At 55.3% G+C, this 22,116-nt stretch overlaps 1 protein-coding gene across 1 annotated transcript; it reads right to left on the bottom strand.

The window, feature by feature from the left end:
• Positions 1–6,625: 6,625 nt before the first annotated feature.
• CAMK2N1 (calcium/calmodulin dependent protein kinase II inhibitor 1) lies at positions 6,626–10,089 on the bottom strand. Its single transcript, XM_047727873.1, has 2 exons — positions 9,464–10,089; positions 6,626–7,978 (listed from the first exon to the last, which is right to left on the bottom strand). Exons 1-2 carry the CDS (start codon positions 9,627–9,629, stop codon positions 7,908–7,910), a joined length of 237 nt encoding a protein of 78 aa, XP_047583829.1. The 5' UTR covers positions 9,630–10,089; the 3' UTR covers positions 6,626–7,907.
• Between the last annotated feature and the right edge of the window lie 12,027 nt (positions 10,090–22,116).

The following is a 22,116-nucleotide window of genomic DNA, read 5'->3' as shown; positions in this document are numbered from 1 at the left end:
ACTCCAGACAGAAGCAACTTGAGGGCAGGGGCTGTGCCTGACTCACCCCTGTGTCCCCAGCACCTCACAGGGGCTGGTGACACCAGGCAGGCCCCCTGCTCTGTGCACCTGGCTGTCACAGATGCGACTGGTGCCCAAGCTGACTCTGTGGGCTGAGAAAAGGTCCTGGGCCTTGGGGAGGCAACGGTGCTATCCCACTCAGGAGGGGTTCAGGATTAAAAGTGGGAGCCAGGCTTGGGCTGTTGCTACCTCCGGCTCTTACTAAGGACTGACTAAGGACAGGTTGGGCAAACCTCCAGACATTGGTGTCTCCATAGGTGAAATGGGGATGATTCCCAGTGACCCAGATTGATAGGACTGCTGGGAGCGCTCCTCGTCCAGTGCTCGCCCTGGATCCAGCACAAGGATTCCCGGAGGAAGGTGGGAGAAGGTGGGAACCTCCTGGCCCGCGCTCCCGGGGGAGGCTTGACATTTGAAATTCTTGGATCGGGAGGGCAGGGGCTACCCCGCCAACCCGGATAAGGAGAGGCCGCGGGGACCCGGAGGGCGGAGGCGGGCGGGAGGCCGCCCGGGAGGCCGCCAGACGCAGTAAATAATTCACACAGATGAACTGGCGATAAGTGCGGTTTCGCGGGGGATCGAGTTCAGGTCGGAGGAGGCGCAGACCGCGGCAGGGGGCCTGTGGTCTCCGCAGTCTAGGAGGGGAGCGCTAGCGCGTCCCCGGCTGCCGGGAAGACGCGGCCCCAGGTGCCGGCTCGGGCGGCTCCCCGCGACGGGCGGAAGCTCCCCGGAACTGCCCCGCGGGGCACGGAGCCCCGCCCGCCGCCTCCGCCCCGCGGTCCCCATGGCAACCGCTGCCCGGGTCCAGGGTTCACTGCGGGCCGGATCCTCATCCTCCCCCTCCCACACACAGAGGACGGGCCTTTGGGGCTCTGGGCGCTGGGCGCTGGGCGCGGGCCTAGCCCGACCCCCTCCTGATCCTGGACCGGTTGAAACCGGGGACTCTTGGAGTCGGGCCCCCTAGGGTTCTGTCTCAGCTCCACGACTTCCTGACTGTGCCAGGGCATGCAGAAGACGCCAAGGCTCTGTGCCTCGGTTTCCCTTATCTGTAAAATGGGGATAATAATCCTAGGAACTATCTCCTTGGGCTGTGAAAATTAAATGAATTAAATGCGAAGAGTGTGGAATGGTTACTGGTGTACAGTGAGCCCCGCACAAACGTTATTTTCCGCGTGGGGAAAGGGAGACCCAGAGGGGCAAAGACCTGCCCACGGTGAGGTTCACACGCAGCACATTTGGATTTGGAATAACAAGTCACCAGTCCTTTCTCAGACACCCACCGCGTGTGCTGGGCTCCGGCTCTGGGGGTTCCCCAAGGGTTTCCTAAGCTTCCTGCAACACCAGCCCCCCTTCCCAACTTCTTGGAGCTGCCCTCTCCTCAAAGGGTCATTGTCCAGAGAGTGAGGTCCCTGAAGGCCAGTTCTGTGGCCCCGGTGCCAGCCAAGTCCAAAACCCAGCCCGCCCACACCCCCATCCCTGGCACATGAGTCTTAAAGGAACAGGGATTTAGTTCACTAATTAGTTCATTTCCTCTGCCCCAACACTCTCCCAGACCAAGCCCCCTAAGGCCTTGGCTACCAGCTCTCTGCTTTCCAGGACACCCCTTTCCCTGACAACTTCCTGCCATCCCTGCCTGCCCCTCATCTGCCCAGCCCCCATGGCCATTCTGTTAGGATTTCCCATGGCACATTTCCCAGATCCTTCTCCTCCCTTTGGCCTGTCCTCCCTGACCTCCCTTTCCCTCTGGTGACCCTTTGTCCTCAAACAGCTGTTTCTGGGTCAAGGACCTTCCTCCAGGCCCGAGGGTGTGCACAGCCCCAGGTTAAGGACAAACCCTCCAGTGTGAGAGGTGACAAGATAAATCAAATCTTCCTCCCAGAATGAGAGGGGGTATGGTGAAGCCCCGAGGTGGGGCTGTCTTTCCGAGACTTTGGGTTGCACTGAAGAAGCGGCTGGGGCCCATAGGCATGGCCTCTCTGTCCCTGGGGGCCACCCCACCAGCTCTGGCCCAGCTGCCAGGTTTCCCGGGATACAGCCCAGTCCTCGGATTTATTTTTGCATATGGTTTGGGAGAATCTCTGTTGCTGGAATAACGACAACCTTTTTTTTTTCTTTCTGCTTCCCTCCAATAGGCAGATTTTATAAACCAGAGCAGCTGCCTGAGGTTTCCAAGAGAAAATTCTGCACAGTTTCTAACCAGGGTGACAGTTCCCCTCCACAGGAAGTTGCTTTTATTAAGGGTGTTGGGTTTTTGTGTCTGTGGGTTTTTTTGTTTTTTGTTTTTTTTAATCTATTTTTTTTGTAAGACTCCATCTATCGGTCATCAGGCAGCACCTTGCCCTTATGGACATTTTTGGTGGTTGTTTTTTTTTTCTGTTTGCTGGAATTCATGATTACATCTAAACCACAGTAGGCTTGCCCAACACAGGGCAAAGTTGAATGGCCAAAAAGTGGGTCATTCACATGACCTGAGCAGAAGAATCCCAAGTAATTTATGGAGATATTCTCCCAACAAAAGAACTCCCCACACCTTAAGTGGGTTACACATGATGATTTCCTTCCAAAGAGGACGGTATGGAAGGAGATGGGAGGGTAAGACACCTGACCAATGTCGCCTGTTGAATGATCAAGGTCAGTGGCAACAGTGTTAAGTCATGCTGATAGCATGTGCTCTTGATATGATGTAATTAGGGACAATTTACCTCCCTGCCTCCCAAAACCCATAACCCCAGCTGAATCACCAGAAAATCACCAGATAAACCCCAGTCAAGGGACCGTCTACCAAATACTTGACCAGTCCTCCATCAAAAACAAGGGAAGTCTGAGAAATTTTGCGGGGCCCAGAGGAGCTCAAGGAGATCCAATGACTAATTGGAATGTGGTGTCCCAGGTGGGATCCTGCAACAGAAAAGGGACATTAGGTAAACAAGGAATGAAATCCAAATGAGCTTGGAGTTTCACTAATGGTGGTGTACTAGGGTTGGTTCCTGGGTTGCATAATGTACCAAAGTGGGGCACCTGGGTGGCTCAGGTTAGGCATCTGACTCCTGCTTTGGGCTCATATCATGATCTCGGGGTCCCTGGGTTAAGGCCCGAGTTGGACTGCGCTCAGCGATTCTCTCTTCCTTTCCCTCCCCCTCTGCCCTTCCCTTGCTCTTGCAGGAATGTGCTCGCTCACTCGCTCTCTCAAATAAATAAATAAATGCACAAAATCTAAAAAAGGAAAATGTACCATAGTAATGTCAGACGTTAACAATAGGACGTTAACAGGGGTATTGAAAACTCCATGCTATCCACACAACTTTTCTGTGAATCTTAAAAATATTCTAAAGTAAAAATTTACCTTTTTGAAAAGTGGGATTCAGGCAACCCCTAAGACTAGGTTCTTTTTGGTTCCCTCTTTTTTGCCTGAAGCAAGGGTCCAGGCTGCTGACTTTGGGGGTACCCCAGCCCAACCCCCTTTCCATGGAACTGTCATTCTTTTCAAGCCCAACGAAAACTCCCACTTCCTAATGGCTATATACTCGGTGTTTGGCCCATAGCAGGTGGTAAGTTGATATTTGTGAAAATGAATGAAACTTGAGGAGTCAAAGGAGAAGATCTGAGCAGAGAGCCACACTCTTCCTTTTCTTAGGCAAGAGGTCAGTACCTGCAAGTCCCCATCTGGAGAAGGAAGACTTCTGGCAACATGGTTAGAAGTGGGTAGACTTCTCCGAACAGGGCCTTTGGAAAACAAGCATTCAGATTTACTTAGGATTGAATTTATCGGGGGTTTTGAGGAGCTGATGACGATAATAGGTAAGCGGACTCCTCCAAACTGCTCCCAGACTCCGCAGTGAAGCCTCCACTGCCCCCTCCATACCCCCAATGGGTACTTCTACAAAGAGGCTTCATACAACAAGATCTGTTTTCCAGGTTCTGAAAGTCTACTGCCTGGCACATAGTAGGTACTTGCTATACGTTCACTGGTGGCTACCATTCATTATGCACCAGGCTCTAAGCAGGGGAGAGATAAGAGCTCCTACTTAATCCTTTCATCCAGTGACATTTAAGTCTCTTTCTTTTAAAATTCAATTTGCCAATTTCTCCCTTAGACGTGCTTTTGGATATTCCTCTGGGCTGTCGACCTGGACAGGACATAGAAGCAGAATCCAGGGAGATGGATGCTTATTTGCAAGTATTCAATTAGTGAAGGTTGAACAATGCAGCCCTGGTGGCTGGATGGATTCTGGGAGGCTTACAGACACCCTCCCCGATCTTGGACTTGTCATGGCCTTTTCCATATTTATTGCCACCTAACCAGATACTTCAAACATATTCGGCCCTTTGTATAATCCGGTATCTGCCCAGTCCCCAAAGTGCCTTCCCAACAAATGTTTACCCCAATGTTGGAGTATATTTAAAAGATTGATATTCCCTTTTGCTGAATGGAGCCCTCCGGAAAAGCTGACTCTGTCTTCCCAGGCAGAGGATCCTGCCTTGGCTGATGGGGTGGCCTCCAGCAAGAACATTTTAATACATCACTTATTAAAGTGGACCCGGAGCCTTGGCAGAGGGCTCCCGTGCTCCCCCCTTCCCGGCAGAGGGCAGCTCCCGGCCTTCGCTGACACATCCAAGCGCTGCTTCCCTCCTGACCGCTCATGTAGCTGTCTGCTGTGCAGAAGGCAGAGAGCGTAACCTCGAAACAACGAACCAGCTAAAGGGTCTTTAAGGCTGAAGGACAATGGCTGCAGCTGGGACTGAGCTCAGGTGATTCTGCATCGCCCCCCACCCCCCCACACAACGTCCTGGAACTCAGGCTCTGGGTTCTACTCCTGCTGAGCCGACCGACTAGCCCACAGGCCTTATGCAAGTTACCTCCCATCTCTGAGCCCTGGTTTCTCCTGCACAATCAGGATAGGAATAAAGCCAGCTTCCTAGGGCGATTGTGAGACTGGCGTACAAAGCTCAGCTAGTGTGGTTGTTTTGTGGTCCTTTTAGCCCCTCTGGGGCATCAATCTCTTCACCTACCAGAGAGTTCATCGTTGTGGGTTTCCAGGTTGCCGGGTGGATTACGCGAGAGAAGGGCTGCACTGTATCGAGCAGCTAAGCAGTAATTACTCCTGGTATGGACTAAGAGGTGTCTTCAGAAAGACTCTTTTCATATGGCTCCCACCCCTCCTGGCAGACTGAGGCTGAGCAGAAGGTGGGCCCTGCCTCGTGCTCCCAGCGTGGCACCCTTCCACTTTCTCACGGGAAAAGCACAAGAGGAAAGAGAGTTGGGCTCTGTGGTGCCTACATGCCCATCAGCTCCAAAACACTGGGATTCTCTGGGGTTGGCCAGACACAGAGCCAGGTTCAGGAACAGGGTCACACGCCTGGGAAGCTCAAGCTGCCATCCCCGGTCATCCTGCTGCCACCACCAGCTCCCACTTGCCCTCCATTCCCACTAATGGCTGATAGGATGTCCAGCCTCTCTGCTGGGCCCTCCTGAGGCTCAAGGCCTCCACTGCCTGGGAAGGGGGATGAGACATCACCCCCTCCCCCACAGGCCCTCTGGAGCCCCTCTTCCCCACCCCCACTGCCACCACCCTGGGGCCTGTCTTACCTGATGTCTGAGTCACAATCAGGCTCCTGTCACCGTGAGCTGTGTTGTGACTCCCTGGCTGACAGTTTTACAACAAACACATTAAAAACTCCTGGCACTGAGGCTCCTAGATGCAGAACAGTCCCCGAAAAAAAGAAAAAAAAAAACTTCTCCAGGCCTTTCTTCAGCCAAAAACCCTTCTCCCAAACCCTCCCCCCACAGGGACCTGCTCCATCACCATTAACTGCCCCCACAGCCCCACAAGGGACTGAGATTTTGTTTCATAAGGACCCTCTTTGAGTGGTGATTGGGGGAAGCCTGAGACCTACCAGGTTGTGTGGGCCCCAGAAGACGGGGCCCATCCCTTACACAGTGACCTGTTAACTCTGCAATGGCCTGTGAACTCCGAAAGCCCAAGGTGCTGGGGAAAGGGTGTCGCTGCTCCTCAGTCCTGCCTTTGAGGACAGATGGCCCCTGGTGAAGCATTCTATGGGCATAGAGCGGCCTATAACAGAGTGTTACATCCTGCTGGGTATGGTGTTAAACCTCCCACAACTCCAGGAGGCAGGAGCTGCCTGACCCCCAGCTCACAGATTCGGAAACTGAGGCTTCAAGTAGCAAGGCGACTTGCTCAAATCCATATAGGTGGGAGGCGAAGGAGCTGGGATTTTAATCCAAGTCCGCCAGCCTCTAGACACTACTCTTTTTAACAAGACTGCCTGCCTCCCAACACATGGGACCTTCATCAATCTGTACCCAAGGGGATGGCAGCAACCGCAGGGAAGCAGGGAGAGCCCTTTGCAAATCCAAATGGAATGAACTCTCCCTCGGGCAATGGCCCTGCCAGTCTACTGTCTTTCCTGCCATCTGAGCCCAACCCCGCTGGGGGCCCTCCACACCCCCTTGCTGCCTCCCGGACCAAAGCTACCAGTCCCTCCTGGTCTGCAGCCAGCAGACAAAAGCAAGTCCCCAGAAACCAAAGCAGAGACCAGAGAGGAGTGAGACACAGGGACAGTTCTTTTATTGTAAGTTGGAGAAAGAGCCCCGTGTGCTGGTTACAGGTGCGACATCCAGAATATCGAATTAAGAAAAGAGGGAACAGGGAAGGGAAGAAACCTCTTGAGGTCCAAAGTTGCAAACAAAAAGTGGTAAAAGATTTCCTCACGTAAGAGGCGGGTTTTTTGTTGTTGTTGTTGGGTTTTTTTTTGTTTTGTTTTGTTTTTTGCAAATACCATGCAAAACAGGCAGCTGGTGTGCCTTAAGAGAACCCCTATAAATAACAGAAAAGACACTCCAAGCATTCCTTTACGTGGACTCAGAGCACAGGGAAAAAGAAAAGAAACCAAAATGCCTTTTGGCATTTCAAGATATTTGGCACTCTTGTGATTACATTTTTTTTACAGCCCATTAAAGAGAATAAACTGACACGATATTAGAGAAAAAAAACAGGCTGCTCACACAACAGACTGCAGGAAGAGGTTAGAAAGAGCTCAAGCATTTTTTTTTGTTTTGTTTTGTTTTTCTGAGTTTTTTTTCCTGACATATAAAATGTGTCCATTTGCATTAACTTGGGCAAATAGCTTGCAGCAACAAAGAAACACAAGCTTTACAAGTCATTTGAAAATAAAACAAGGATTCTTCCTTTGTATCATTCCTTAGAAAAGTTCTCTTCTTGTTTTAAACACATTCCTGATAACTTCAAATGATGACCAAAATAAAACATAGTATCTATAGAGATCATCTGCTGATTTTTCATACATCCAAGGATAACAACATAAAAAAAAAATAAAACCGGACAGCATTTCACATCCAAGTGCACAGAATCATTTTTGCAAGATTAAATAGTGTAAACATTGGGAACAGCCAAATCAGTGAAGAATGCCAACACCTCAAATCACCCGGTGTTGCCGCTTCATTATTTAAGTGGTTCAAAATCCAGATCTATCATTGCGCAATATTCACTGTATATAAAAGGAAATGGATATTAATTCTGACAAATAGCTGTACTGAGACTTCTTTTTTATTTCTTTATATGTGTGTATATAGTGATTTTTAAATTTTTAATTTTTTTTTTAATTTTTATTTTTGCTGAGGAGCCCAGAACCTTCTCCACCTTCTCGCGCCTCGTCTGTCTCCCGGCCTGACACGAGATACAGGTTGTTGATTTCATCGTGGGTAGCAAGCTAGTCATGAATTTCAAAGTGCTTTCTCTTTTCATGCTTTTTGCCAATAACTGTTACCGCCGTTCTTACTCTCCCTTAACTCATTGTCTTTGGGGGAGTTAGACACCAGGAGGTGCCTTGTCTGTCATATTTTTCAGCACGTCATCAATCCTATCATCTTCAATAACAACTGCAAAAAAAGGGGGAGAAAAGGAGACGTGAGCGCGCCTGGGCCTCGCCGGGGGTCTCCGATGTCGCCCGCTACGTCCGGGGACTGGGAAATGCGGGAGGCCGAGGGAGGGAGGGTTTCCTCGCGGGCCAACCTCCTCTGTCTCCGCCGGGGTACCCTGTGCTGCTTCCCTTTGAACCGCTCCCCCCGACCCCAGGGTGCGCCCGGGTTCGGGTCTGAGAAAAGGCGGCGGAAAGGGCGCAAATCCCGCAGGCCCGGCCGCAGCCGAGACGCGGACTGGCCGCGTCCTCACCGAACCGCACCTCCCCGGCGCATTTATATAAAGAAGGCTCGCCGGCAGAAGGTGGAGGGGAGGAGGTGCCAGGGTCCCCCCACTCGGGGACCCTCGGGGATGCCCCGAGCGCGGCGCGGGTGTCCAAGTCTCTGGGTACGGAGATGCGGGGAGCAAGGGGGTACGCGGGGGGCCGGGGGCCACCGCGCGCGGCGGGTCGCGGATCTGGCCTGGTCAGGGCTGGCGACCCCTCCTGCGCGCCCCCTCCGCTCCGCCCGCCGCGGCAGAGGTCAGAGCCTCCCCGCGCTGCCGGCCTCCCGCCGGCCCCTCCGCCTCTCTCACCGCCTCTACCTAGCCAGCCTCGCCTTCCTCAGTCCCGCCAGCAGTCTCTCGGCGTGGCCGTCACCTGTCGAGGTCTTTGGGTCTCTCTCCGTCTGGGGTGTCGGTCTCCCTCATTGTTTCAGCTGCTTCTCTGTCCTTCTCCGACTGGCGTCCCCGGCTCGCTGTCTCCCGCTCTGGCTCCCTCTCCCGAGCTTTGTCTCGGCCTCTGCCCCTCTCGGTCTCCCGCGATCCACCACCCGCCTCCACCACCAGCCCCCCATCTCTGCGTCTCAATATCTCCGGGCAGCTATAGGTCCCCTCATTGTCCCCGCGCCTCTGGAGCTCCTCTCCGAGCCTCGCTGCGTCCCAGTCTCCCCCCGGCTTTTCCAGCTCCCGCGCCAAACGCTCGGACTCCGCCACCCCCTCCCCCTGCTAAGTAACAATGAGAAGCCGTGCGCCCCGAAAGCCCCTAGCCTTCCCCGCGGCAGTGGGGTTCCCCCCAAGCAGTTCTCCACGCCGTCCCTGGGGGAGCCCTGGGACGCCCCCCCCCCGGGTTATAAAGCGAGCAACTACACTGCGCAAAAGGGGAGGGGGGGGTTAGAAATCGAAAAGCAAACTTTGGCGCGGGTGGGGACCCGGGAATAACCTTCCAGCCCCAGCGGCAGCTCGAGGCCGCCACGCCCCCTGGGTGACCCCAGCGGGAATCAGGCTGAGGGGGAGGGGTTTCCGCGGCCAGCAGGCGCCCGACCCGCAGTGCGGGATCCCCCCAGTTCCGCGCGATGGGATTCCGTTCGGTCGGAACCGGCTCCCGGGTGCTGAAGAGCTCCCACAAACCTCGGCCAGGTCTCGGCGCCCGAGAAAAGGGGCGTCCGGGGAGGGGGCCGCGAACTCACCCCGCTTGCTCCGGCCGATCTGGCCCAGCTTGGGCGGCCGCTTGTTCTGCCCCGCGCCGAAGAAGTTGTTGGTGTCCTGCAGGCGGCAGGAGAAGATCTGGCCCACGTCGCCGCCGTCGCCGTAGGGGCTCAGCTTCTCGTCGCCGTAGGGCAGCACCTCCGACATGGTCGCGTCCGGGGGCTCCGCGGCGGCGCCTCCTCCGCCCGCGTCCCCGCCCGCGGCGGACAGGGTCAGCGGCGCTGGGGCCGGGGGCGGCCGGCCGGGGACCGCCCGCGGGCAGCTGCGGCGGTGGCGCCGGCAAGGGGCCGGGGGACACCTCGGAGGCGAGAGCGCGCCGCCCGCCCGAGCGACCCTGCGAGCGCCCGGCGCTGCGCTGCGCTACGCTCCGGCTCGGCGCGCGAGTGGCTGCTGCTCCGGCACCGGCGAGCAGGACTCACATCCTTGGCGCGCCCGGGCGCTGGGCGGGGGACGGGCCGGGCGGGGCCGCGAGCCGGAGTTGGGGGGGCGGTGTCCCGGAGAGCCCGCGGGGCGCGGGGCCGAGGAGGGCGCACCCCGGGGAGCCCGGCGGGCCGGTCCTGCGGCGAGTGCGGGCGGCGGCCGCGCGGCTTCGGGGAGGCTGACTGGGGAGCGGCGAGCGGCGGGGCGCCGAGGGGCGGAGGGGGAGGGGAGCGAGGGAGGAGGGAGGGCCCGGGGGTGGAGGGGAGAAGATGCCCGGAGGGAGGGAGGGGAGAGAGAAACCGGGAGGGAGACGGCGAGAAAAACAGAGGGGAAAGGAAGAGGGAGGCAGGGGAACCGGCAGGGAGAGACGGAGGGGAGGGAGAGAAGAAAGGGGAGGCAGCGACGGGTCCCGCTCGCCGCGGCCGAGGGCGGAGCGGAGAGGAGCGGGGACGGGGCCGGCGGGGAGAGAAAGAGGGTCGGGGAGGGAAGGCGGAGAGTGGGAGCGCGCGGAGGAGGAGGCTGGGACGGAGAAGCCGGCCCGCGAGCGAGCTGCGAGAGAGAAATGCCGGCCGCTGCGCGGAGGCGAGGCGCGGGGAGGAGGGCGGGAGGAGGGCGGGGACGAGGGGACCCGGGGCCGCGGGGAGAGATCCCTGGAAGCCGCGCGACGTCACGGGGCCGCGCGGGCCGGCCCGGGCCGCGGCTCGCTTCCTGCCCCCGCCCCCGGCCCTCGCCGGCCAGCCCGCGCCCAGGGGCCCCCCGCGAGCCCCGCCCCGGCCCGGCGGCCTCCCGGCGCCTCCTCCCCCCGCTCCCCTCCCGCGGGGTGTTTACCCGGCCTCGAGCCGGTGAGCGCCGGACCTGCCGCCCGCTCGGCCTCCCGCAGGGCGCGGGGCGCGGGGCGGGGGTGGGGGGCCGCGGACCAAAGACCACACGCCGGGAAGGACAGATGGACGCCGGTCTCCCCCGAGGCCGGACGCTAGGGCGAAAGGTCGGAGGGCGCGAGGGCGACCTGAGGACTCAGCCTCCCGCGCCGGCCTCAAACCAGGAAGCCCCCTCCCCCCACCACACTGGCCCTCCCTCCTTCAGACGTCCGGCGCCCGGCCCCTTGGGCCTCACCCCTTTCCTCCCCCACGGCGATCGCCCTGGAAGGCCCTGCCCCAAGCCGAGGCTCAGAACTCGGGCTCCCGCGGGGCCTCGGGGTGGAGGCAGAGGGCGGGGAGGGGGCAGCCCCGCCTCCCGGAGGAGAGGGGAGTGCCTCATTACGCCGGGCTCGCCCGGGATGCCCGGCTCTCGGCGTCCACCGCCTCCGCCTCCTCCTCCGGGGACGCCCCGGGCCTGCAGCCCTCTGCCCTGGGGGACCTCCCTGCCAGCAACAGCCTCGAGCCCTGGGGAGACACTGCGGCTTCTGTGGCGAGGAGCGGGCTCCCGGTCCCGGGAGGGAGACTGGGGCAGCCCCAGAGGCATGGGAGGCGCATCTGCCAAGCAGATGGTAACTCCGGGGGGGAAAGGGACGTGAGGAGGGCTCGTTATCTTCGCCCAGAGCCAACAGCTCTTCCCCTGGAGACCGCCTTCACTCGGCAGAGCCAGTGCCGAAAGGGGTAACGTCCCCAGGTCGTGCCACCAGCGAAGGCAGAGCCAGGGAACACATCTAGGTCCCCCGGTGAGGTCTCAGCTGGCCCAACCACTGCCCCAGCACCTGGCCCCACCCTTGGTGAAGGAGTACCCTTAGGTTCACGCTCCCCTTCCTTCTGGAACTCCGCGTGGGGGCAGGTGGGAGGGAAAGGGGTGTGGTTTTTTAGGGACACCACATCTGGTAGAGGGGGCTATGTGAGAGGAGCCAGACCAGCCTCCTCTCCCAACTGTGCAAAAGGGTCCCCTGCCCAGAAGCCAGGCACCCTGGGGAGAGCGGAGGAAGGGGGCTGAGAAACAGGAGACAGAGACAGTGGGATGCACGGGATGGGTGGGGAATGGGAGTGGGGCCTGGGTTTGAATCCCTATCCTGTCATTGGCTAGCTGTGTGGCTTGGGACAAGTCACGTCCTCTCTCTGAACTTCCGTTATCTCAGCTGTAAAATGGGGCATTTGGCTGGCTAGCTGCCTGGATGCCTCACAGGGCTGTTCGCAGAACAAAATGAAATCAGGCTCCTGGTGCTTAATGAGTAGTGAGAAAGAACACTAGCACTTCATTCATTCCCACTTCTGAGCTGTCAGAGCTGGGAGGATCCCTAAGGGACGATGCAGCCCAACCTCATTGACAAGTGGGCAACTGAGATCCTGAGACAGAGGCTCAGGGGCCTGCCCCAAATCCCGCAGCGAATCAGCTGGTCAATGCCGGTCTGCAGCTTCCCTTTGCTTCCCTCCACAAGCCGCCCCATTCATGAAGGCTGGGCAGAGTGTCTGCTTTGAGGTTAGTGTCAGGCCAAATGCTGGAAGAGAAAACAAAAGCATAACCAGGAGGATGATTAAGTTACAAGAAGCTCTTACAAATGTATCCTGCTTTTCTGTTTTTCCTCCAATGCGTTTCACATCCATGATTGACCTTGCTTCTCAAAATAAGTATCTTTCGAGGTAGAAAGAGGAGACCTCCCATCCCTATCTAACGATATTCCCAGAAAGGGGATAAGCGACTTGCCAAGGTCACAGGCTAGTGATGGAGTCAGGAGAAGCCACTCTTGCCAGCTGTAGTTCCAGGTCCTTGTAAAGGACGCTCCACGCAGGGCTGGGACCACCCTACTCATCCAGTTACCGCCTTCTTGCGGAGTTATGAAGCAGTTTACACAATGAGCATCCAGCACAGTCCCTGCTGTACAGAGGTGAGCACAGCAGCACAGGGAGGGCCGAGGAACCCCGCACACACAGCAAGCGAGAGTAAGAAGATAAGCCGGCTTTTAAACCCCATCTGTTTCTAGGTTTTCCTTGCCCTGTTCCAAATAAGGTTAAAGGTGGCTGCATTGCACCCTCCCAGCTCAGTACACACCCGCTTCCTGAAGCACACCCACACACCCACACATACACACACACACACACACACCCCAGGCACTCAGCACTTTGACAGTTAGAAAAGCATTTCCATGACTGTTACACCCTCGGAGCCTTCCCTTAGCCTTTAGAAGCTGCAGGACTAGGACAGTCAGGCCCATTTTACAGATAAGTTACCTGAAGGTTGACTAGTGTCTTCAAGTTCACATGACCGTTCTGCAAGAGCAAGTGTGAATCAGCGTGGCATTTGTCCACGCCTCTGCGCCTCCCAGCTGTCTCAGTTACAAATGCTGCACCCATCCTCCCTTCTGTCCAGCCTCCAGCGGGGCATCTCTTTATCCCCGGGGCACTAGACCTGGATGCAGACATAGCCTGGGGATTCCTGCGTTCTCCTCCAAAGCTGAGGGGCTGGCTCTGAACCAGATGCCCAGGGCTGTGTTGAGGGTGCCAGGGCCAGACGGAGGAGTGGACCAAGTAAGACAGGAGAGGAAGCTGCCCTCCCTGCTACCCATCAAGGAAGACTGGCAATACACGGTCTAGTGCAGTAGCCTGGGGGGGGGGGCGGTGGCAGCCTTCCCTGGGGGCACCACATTCAAATCCCTAACCTGGCATTTCCTAACTTCATGATTATTTCACCTCATGGTGTCCCAGTTTTCTCATCCGTCGAATGGGGCTAAAAATTATTCCTATTTGGTCAGGAATAAATAATCATCCCTATTTGTTCGGGAAAGGAGCTCATACACTCATCATATGCCTGGTACATAGTAAGTCCTGGATGAACGTACTTCTCATCCTCAGCTATTGACTCTCTTTGTGGCCTTGAATAAGCTGGTGCTCTCCCCTAGGCCTCTGACTCTACATCACAAAATAGAAAACAAAGAAAATCACATCTTTTTTTTAAACTGCAAAATCAGCCAGTTCTCCCAAATCTCAAGTAGACAAAACCTCCTTGAGGCAAAAGTGGGGGGCATCCCCCTCAAATTTCATCTGAAATATCCTTCAAGGGACCCTAGAATTGGGGGGCCACAGGACTGGACTACGTCCATGGCCCCTGGGGCACCGACATTCCCGGGTTGAAGTAATAGATCTTGGCAGGTCCCTGCTGTGCACTGAGCCCTACACCAGTGTTTGGGGGGGATAAAGGGAAAGCCAGCCCCAGCAGCACCAGCACAAACCTGGCACAGAGTGGTTCTCTTTCTTTCCTTCCCTTCTCTCCTATCCAGACGGGAAAACCAGGGCACAAGTGGCAGCAGCAGAGAGCGATGGCAGAACTCAGAGAGACCGTGGGGAAACTCAGCCTCAGGGATGCCGCCACAGAGGGGAGTGCGGGGAGTGTGGAGACTTGCCAGGGCTGGCTTGGACCCTAGCCTTCCATCAGGACACTGTGCGAGGTCAATGGCCAGCTGGTCACCTCCAAAGAGGCTAAGAGGCCTCCCAGCAGGGCATTGTCACTCTGAGCCAAGTCTGGATGCCAACTCATGTCACCCCTACCCTTCTCAGCTCAGGGACTGGAACCTGGGTGCAGCCAGGCAGGGCCTCTGCCGCCCACCCCCCCCACTCAGGCACATATTCCCCGGGCACACGCCATGAGAGAGAGGCATGTTAACGCATGGACATGGCTTAGGCCTTGAATCAAAGAACAGAAAGAGAAGAATTTGTGCGTCTCTCACTCCTTCAGCAAACGTGTGTTGAGGACTTTGGTGGCAGCACCGTCCTTCCCCCAGGACAGCTCAAGGGCTCTTTGCTTCTTCCCTTCATCTGTCTAATCACCAAGCCCCTTTCTTCAGAAATCATCTCACAAGAAACCCCAGTAAATAAAATAATAAATAAAGGGCAAGCTGCTGGGGAGCTAGGGGTTCAAGACCCACCCTTTGGCTCCCCCAACCCCTCCCAGAAGGGTCTCCAAAGAATGCCCAGAGCTCGAGACAGCTCCGTGGGAAACCACCCAGAGTTCAGCTAGTCCAGCCTCCTCCCAGCATAGACGGGGAAACTGGGGCCCCGATGCCAGGCCTTGCTGGAACTGAGGGCTCCCCTCCATTAGCACTGTATCACTCAGACCACCTGGAACTGCACGGGGGTGGGAGTTGCAGCACCCACCATTAGTCAGAAAAAAGGGCTTTTCTCAACAAGGATGTTTGCTGTGTTTCAGACAAAATAAATAAACGTATCAGAGAGTAATTTTTAAAATTTTTAAAATTTTTAAGTTTTTATTGTGCCCACAGCCCACAAAGTAAGAGTCCCATAGGTTCTTCAGGAAAACCTAAAGAACGGTGGGTGAGGACAGCTGGGAGGGGTTTAGGAGCCAAATGTCACCGGAACATGAAGAGGGGATAACTGGTATTGTGTCCTGACTCTGCTCTCCCCCACCCTCCTCCTTCTGCATCCTCACATGTGGGGGGACGGGGGGTCCTGGAACTCTAAGAGAGCAGCTCTGCCTACAACCCCCAAACCAGACCGAGCAGCTGGGGTGCTGGGGCTCTGTGTCACCCTGGGAAATGATAGCTCCTCTCGGGCTGGGAAAAAAGAGGGCAGCCGACAGGCCTGGCGCCATGGTGCTCTCTGGTATCCACACGACCCTAGGGGCAGACAGGGATGGTTACACCTTTAGCCCTATGGACACATGGAGAGGCTCAGGAGCCTGGGAACTGGGGTCTGACTCTGAACCCAGGGCTCTGGATACTTTACCTACGTGTCTGCCTTCATCTGTCCAGAGCTCGCAAGAGGCCCAAAGTCTGCTGACGAAAGGATACCTGACCCCACCAGAGCAATGAGCTGAGCTAAAGGGGACAAAGAAGGAACTGACCCCAGCAAGTCAGAAAGGGCCACCACCACCTCCTGACCCCAAATTCCTACTGCCCAGTCACTACTAAGAGCTTACCCGGCCCCTGATCATGCTAACGGCTGTAGACAGTCTATGCTCACCATTACCTTGGGAGTGACTCTCATCTGTCTTAGACCATCTGTAAGGGTCTGCAGCCAGGGAAGTGGAGTGGCAAGCCCAGAGCTGCAGCAGGTCTGACGCAAGGCTGAGCTCCCAACTGTTGGGCGACACTGCCTCCCTGAGGACACCCAGGAGTCACCAAACCAGGGACAAGCCTTTTCCAGTCTCTGCACCTTGGCATAGCCACAGATATTGAGAGGCTCTAGCCTAGAGTCTAACCCTTGTAGCCCGATCTGATCAAAGAGGTGGGATTCTCTTTCCCAGAAGCAGAAAATTGTGTACCCAGTTCCCAGGGGATCTCTAAACCTCCATGGTCCCTTTAAGTTAAAGAACGCAGGACTAGATCCCACAAATGCCATACCCCAACAGTTTCCTGCGACAACAGAAGGAGACAGCGTCAGGACCAAGACCCCAGGTCTCCAGCACAGATCTGTCTACTGGACCTGCTGAAGAGCAAGTAAAAGAGAGTAAATCAGAAGACCCGTGCCTCACCCAGCTGCACCCCTTCCTAAACCCCTTCCTAAACCCCTTCATGGGAGTGGATGCTGTTGCTTCCCTCTCTGAGCCAGAATTCCTCACAGCTCTGAAAGGGTAATAACTACATCAGCCTCAAAGGGAGATTGTATGGATCAGATGAGGTGCTATGGGGTCACTGCAGGGGATAGTCCCATGCTGTGAATCCTACCACCTAAAGCCCTCCAGGGGTGGACAGAAGGGCCCTTGCTCCCTAGGAATGGAAATCCTGACGTAACAGGAAGGGGAGAAGAGTGAGAAGCAGCCACTGCATGGTCACAGAGCCCTCCGCATCCTACCCTGCCTGAGCAGGGCACAGGGAAAGAGGAAGTTCCGTCTGCCAGGGCAGGTGTAGGCACAGGTGAGAAAGATGGAAGGGGAGAGAGCCACACAGAAGCAGAAGCAGACAGAAGCAGCCCCTAGCTCCCCAGAGAGAAGCAGAGAGCCTAAGAAAGCCTCAGGGAAGAGGACAGATCACACGCAGAGGAAGAAACTCTTACCCACATTGGAAGGCAAGAGGCAAACAGGGCAGATAAGAGGTAGGACTGCCAAGTAAAGTAGTTGACAAGAGGCAGCCCGATCAGGGGACAGAGGAGCTGGGCACTTGGATGAGGGGGCAAAAAGGCAAAGGCAGGGCAGAAGAGACCGAGAGCAAGGACAGCAGGCCCGGCTAAGAGACACTTCTTTCTTTCTCCTGCCGAGAAAATACTTCTTGGGGGAGAATCAGAATCTATGCCATACAATTTTTTAAGCATCCTTTTACCAGTGTGAAGTCATTTGGGTATTTTAAGAACATGTGATGCATTATGCATATCTCGTTTTTGTTGAAAGAAATCATGGTTAGTATATTTAAAGATGTGAATGCCTGGAAAATTATCGGGGGAGAAATGGCGGATTTTTTTCCCCCAGAATTTTCTGGGCTTCTTGAAACTTTCACATCTCCACCCAGCTTCCTGGTGAGCTGGGCAGAGAAAGAAAGGAACCAGAGAGAAAAATCCCTGCTTCTCTCCTTTCCAGGCTGTGCCCCGCTAGACCTGGGATCAGCAGTTGGGGATCCTTCCAGGCCTGTTTCTGCCCCTCAGGGGAGAGAAAATTTGCAAAGACCTTTGGAAGCACAGCCTAGGTGGTTCCTGAGGCCTCCAGCCGGCCTCAACCGTGGGGGCACAGCGCCACCTGGAGGTCATGCCAGGGACTGCAACCGTAGGAGAGATCCCATGCAGCGGGTCCTGCGGCGGGAAAGGGTAGGAAGAAATAAAGACTATGGACCAACTTATTGCAAAAGTCTATGAAACTCCACGCTATGAAGAACCTTAAATACTAGGAAAGAAGATGAGGGGCTGGGAGGCCTTCAGTTGGGGCAATTTGGACTTTAATATTAACACAACCTCATTTGTCCCTCCCTCCCCTCCCCCAGCCTGGAGAACATTCAGGTTGCAGATACAAGGTGCAGGGCACACTCGGTGCCTAATAAATGCTTGTCGAGTTCAGTTATGGCCCCCAGAGTCGTGGCTCAATCCCGGAGGGATCTGAATTTGAGGAACGTCATGGAAGGGAATCACTCTGGCAAGGACAGAGGGTAAAGGGCAAGACAGGAGGACCCCGGCCCAGGCCTGGTCAGTCCCTCTAACCAAGGCTGGGGTCACTGGCTCAGCCTCGTGCGGCCCGCTCTTGGGGAAGCGAAATGCCAGGTCCCTCGGCTGGCATCTGGAAAACAATAAGGCAGCTGCAGGGGAAGTGACTAATGAGCACCCCAGGGAGCAATTCAGGACATCATACATTGAAACTTATCTCATTCAAAATTGATAAGTTAACACTATCTAATTAGAAAATGTGCTCCTCTCCTCGGCTTGAGGGGAATGTGGTCCTGAAGCTATGGTAGGCAGCTAGCCTGAAGAGGGCCCAGCTCTCCCCTGTCAGACCTGCAACCCCAAAGAGGGCCCCCAAATTCTCCCTCATTGTTCCCCCACCCACTCTTAGACATGCAAAATGGCAGAGCTGGTTGGAGGTTTGGAGGGCTTTGATCCAACTCGCTCCGTTTATAGACAGAGCTGCGGCCCAGAGAGGTCAGATCACTCCATTAAGATCACACAGCCCCAGAGCCAGGACCTGAGAGCAGGCCAGTGTTTGGGCTGCCAGTGCAGACTATTTGCCACCACACAATGACATCATTCCAACTTCCCTATGTGGAGTCCTCAACGCTCTGGTCAGCTCGCTGGACGTGATGTTCCTCTCGTTCGGTTTATCGTCATTGGCCCAAAGCCCTAGAGAGGAGGTCCTTCCCTCGCTTCATACAACCAGGTCATGGCTCTCATCTCTGGTCCAGTTAACCGACTCCCACAGGCAGCCTTTCAGGACCGCTTACCGCGCGTCTAGTACACTTGCTACGCAACACACATTCCATGGACATTCACTGCTTAGGCCTGGAGTCAGACTGCATGGGCTTAAATCTTGACTCTCTTATGAGCTCGGCAAGATACCTGACATCTCTGGGCCTTGGTTTCCTTCTCTTTATTTATTTATTTTTTAAAGATTTTATCCATTTATTTGGGAGAGAGAAAGAGAGAACACGAGTGGGGCAGAGGCGGAGGGAGAGAAGGAGACTCCCCGCTAAACAGGGAGTCCACTGGGACTTGAACCCAGGACCTGGGGATCAGGACCTGATCTAAAGGCAGACACATGACCGACAGAGCACACCCCCCTCCACGGGGGACCCCGGTTCCTTCTCTTTAAAGGAAGACTAATACAAACACGTAACTCAGGATACGGATTAAATGACAGGGATCGTGGCAAGCACTCGGTGAGTTCCCAGCAAAGAACAAGCCCTGATGTTAGCTCTAACTAGTGTATAGGGACGACCCGAGAGAAAATAAGATGCAGGTCCTTCCCAAGGTTAGGTGCAGGAATGAGAAGACTGTATTATGGAACCTTAGGGGAGAGGCCCTAACCCTGCAGAGGCATCTAGGAATGGAGGGGACACCACCTAAAGCTGAGTTTGAAAAGGGTAAGTAGATATGAGTGACATGAAGGGCCAGGATGCCGCGGGCAGGACCTTGGCACTGCCTGTCTCAGGAGCCTCACTGACTGCATGGCCAGAGCCACACTCGTGGGACAGAGGGATGAGGAGAGGCGTGGACAGGTGGCCCGGGCTCTATTACGCAGGCCTTCAGATGCCAGGGAAGAGTCAGGGCCTGGGGCTGGTGATCACAAGGAGCCTGGGGAAGAGCTTCCAGCATAGGATGGACACGGTCAGGTTGGTGTTTTCCTAGGTCATTCTAGGCTCTGTGGGGTCCGTCTTCTCTGCCTGGCTCCCCTTTTGTAACACAGAACTGCCCTTGGTTGGTTGATTTTGAATGGGAATCTGCTCTAACCAGGTCAGTTTCAAAGGTCCATCCCAGCTCCTGTATTCTGTGAACCACAAATATGCCCAACCCCTGAGGTTCATCACACCGCCCCCCTAAGGTTTACTGCCTTTCAAACAATGCTGGTGGCTGGTGTATAGAGACAACTCGGAGCCCTTTGAGGGCAGAGACTGTCCTACTCATTTTGCATCTCCAGGCACAGATTGCTAAATATACTTTTAGCAAATGTTTGTTAGATGAATAACTGCCCATCAATGAGCTTGAACATGACGAGCTCTTGCTCTGAGCATTCCAGAGGCCCTGTGGGATCATCAGCCTCAGACCCACAGTCCAGTTGGGATTTTCATGGCCTAGAACCTTGTAAAGGGTGCTAGACTGGCCAAGTTTGTCGTGTTGTTTGCTTTTTAAATGATCCCCATATTGTTGCTTCTTTAATTTTCTATCATAATTCTGAATGAGTTAGGATTCCAAAGACCTGCCTTCTGGCTTCTGTTCCATCAGGATAAGGTGGGGAAGTGCAAAGCCTCTCCCTGTGATATGTAAAACCAGGGGGTGACTGGTGATTGTTGAGGTGCTGACTGGCCAGGAAAACGCTGGGTCTGCCACACTCAAGGGTCTGTTGGACAACTTCCCCTCCCCTCTCAGGCTTAAAGTAATAAAGACAAAATGTGGAAGCATTCCAGTCAGACCTTAGTAGCCTCAAGCATATCATATAACCTGCAAAATGGGGTGATACAGTCTCCCCCTCTTGCTTGCCTTGAGTCTTAGGAACCCCGCCTGTGAGGAACCTGACGCAGGCTGGCTCACGATGATATGTGGCTGGAGGCAAACACAGAGCCCTTCTGAGCCTCGCTTGTGAAGCAGGGATAACCATGTCCACTCTATGGACCCTACCCACCCACCGCATTAATGCACACAAGTGCCTCGCAGACATTCGAGACACCAGGAGCAGATATTCAAGAGGACTCCTGAAGGTGTCTGTCTAGGATGGAAGTGACGGAGCGTGAGGGTTGAAATAGTAAAGAACTGAAAACTCACAACTACCCCAAGGTTGGTTCAACACTAATGTCCTGTGGTCCTCCCCTCCCTGTCACTCCCCACTCCCCGGCCGGGCCCCTTTGTCTCAGGGTAGGTCCCGTTCAGCCCTCCTGGAGATGAAGCTCCTCAGTGGAAGGTAGGAACTGCCACAGGGCCAGGAGGCTGGGAGACAGTGTCAGCCCCTCCTGGGCTAGGACTGAGCAGGGACCTCAAATGCAGAACCCGGGTACACACGTGTCCATGTTTCCTGCCAGCTGTCACTGCCTAAGGCGGGGAGTGTGTGCCACGGCTCCGTGTCCCCAGCTGGGCTTGGAGGAACAGTCGAGGCAGATTTGGTCTGCCCAGATCCAAGTGGGGCTTGGGTAGAGCTGGTGGCCTTCCCTGCTCGATCACTCCAGCTCGGCTTACTCACGAAATCTGTGCTGAGAGCTGCACTCTGGATAGATCGCCACATACGCCCGCCACAGGTGGTTCGTTCAACCTCTACTGAAAGCCGGACCGGGGTGCCTGGGTGGCTCAGGTCATCTTCTCAGGGTCCTGGGATAGAGCCCTAAATCAGGTTCTGCATTCAGTGGGAAGTCTGCTTGAAGATTCGCCCCCTCTGCTCACCCCCACCATTTACGCTCTCTCAGAGAAATAAAAATCTTTTAAAAAAATAAAAATAAATTGGGGCACCTGGGTGGCTCAGTGGGTTAAGCCTCTGCCTTTGGCTCAGGTCATGATCCCAGGGTCTGGGATCAAGCCCCACATCAGGTTCTCTGCTCAGCAGGGAGTCTGCTTCCCCCTCTCTCTCTGCCTGCCTCTCTGACCACTTGTGATCTGTCAAATAAATAAATAAAATCTTTAAAAATAAATAAATAGGGGCACCTGGGTGGCTCAATGGGTTAAGCCGCTGCCTTCAGCTCGGGTCATGATCCCAGGGTCCTGGGATCGAGCCCCGCATTGGGCTTTCTGCTCTGCGGGGAGCCTGCTTTCCTTCCTCTCTCTGCCTGCTTCACTGCCTACTTGTGATCTCTGTCTGTCAAATAAATAAAGTCTTTAAAAAAAATTAAAAATAAATAAATAAAATTTAAAAATAACAAAATAAAAGCTGGACCTTCTGAAAAAGTCAAGGCTGAAGGACAAGGAAAAAGGGGCAGGTACTTTCAGGGCACTGGGTCACCCCCTCACTCGCCCAGCCCCCAGGCTCTTCCCACATCCCCAGACAGGACTCAGTGCTGGCAAGCGGCTTCTCACCTCTGCCCGTGCCTCCACAGCCCGCCCCTCCCATGAACTCGGGAGCGAGTGTCCTGCGCGGTTCCCATGGACCCTGAGGAACTTAGCCACCACCAGCGAGCAGGAGGGTCAGTGGCTTGCAAACAGCTTGGAGTTCAAACTCGGACCCCCCA

Source organism: Lutra lutra, chromosome 4 (genome assembly GCF_902655055.1).
Source record: "Lutra lutra chromosome 4, mLutLut1.2, whole genome shotgun sequence".
NCBI lineage: Eukaryota > Metazoa > Chordata > Mammalia > Carnivora > Mustelidae > Lutra > Lutra lutra.
The sequence above is the reverse complement of the archived record's forward strand: the minus strand, read 5'-3'. Positions and strand labels throughout refer to the sequence as shown.

Coding starts and splice junctions, on each gene's coding strand:
- CAMK2N1 (XM_047727873.1), bottom strand. CDS start 9,629: ATGTCGGAGGTGCTGCCCTACGGCGACGAGAAGCTGAGCCCCTACGGC. Junction 7,979..9,463: donor GATCGGCCGGAGCAAGCGGG/GTGAGTTCGCGG, acceptor CTTTTTTTGCAG/TTGTTATTGAAGATGATAGG.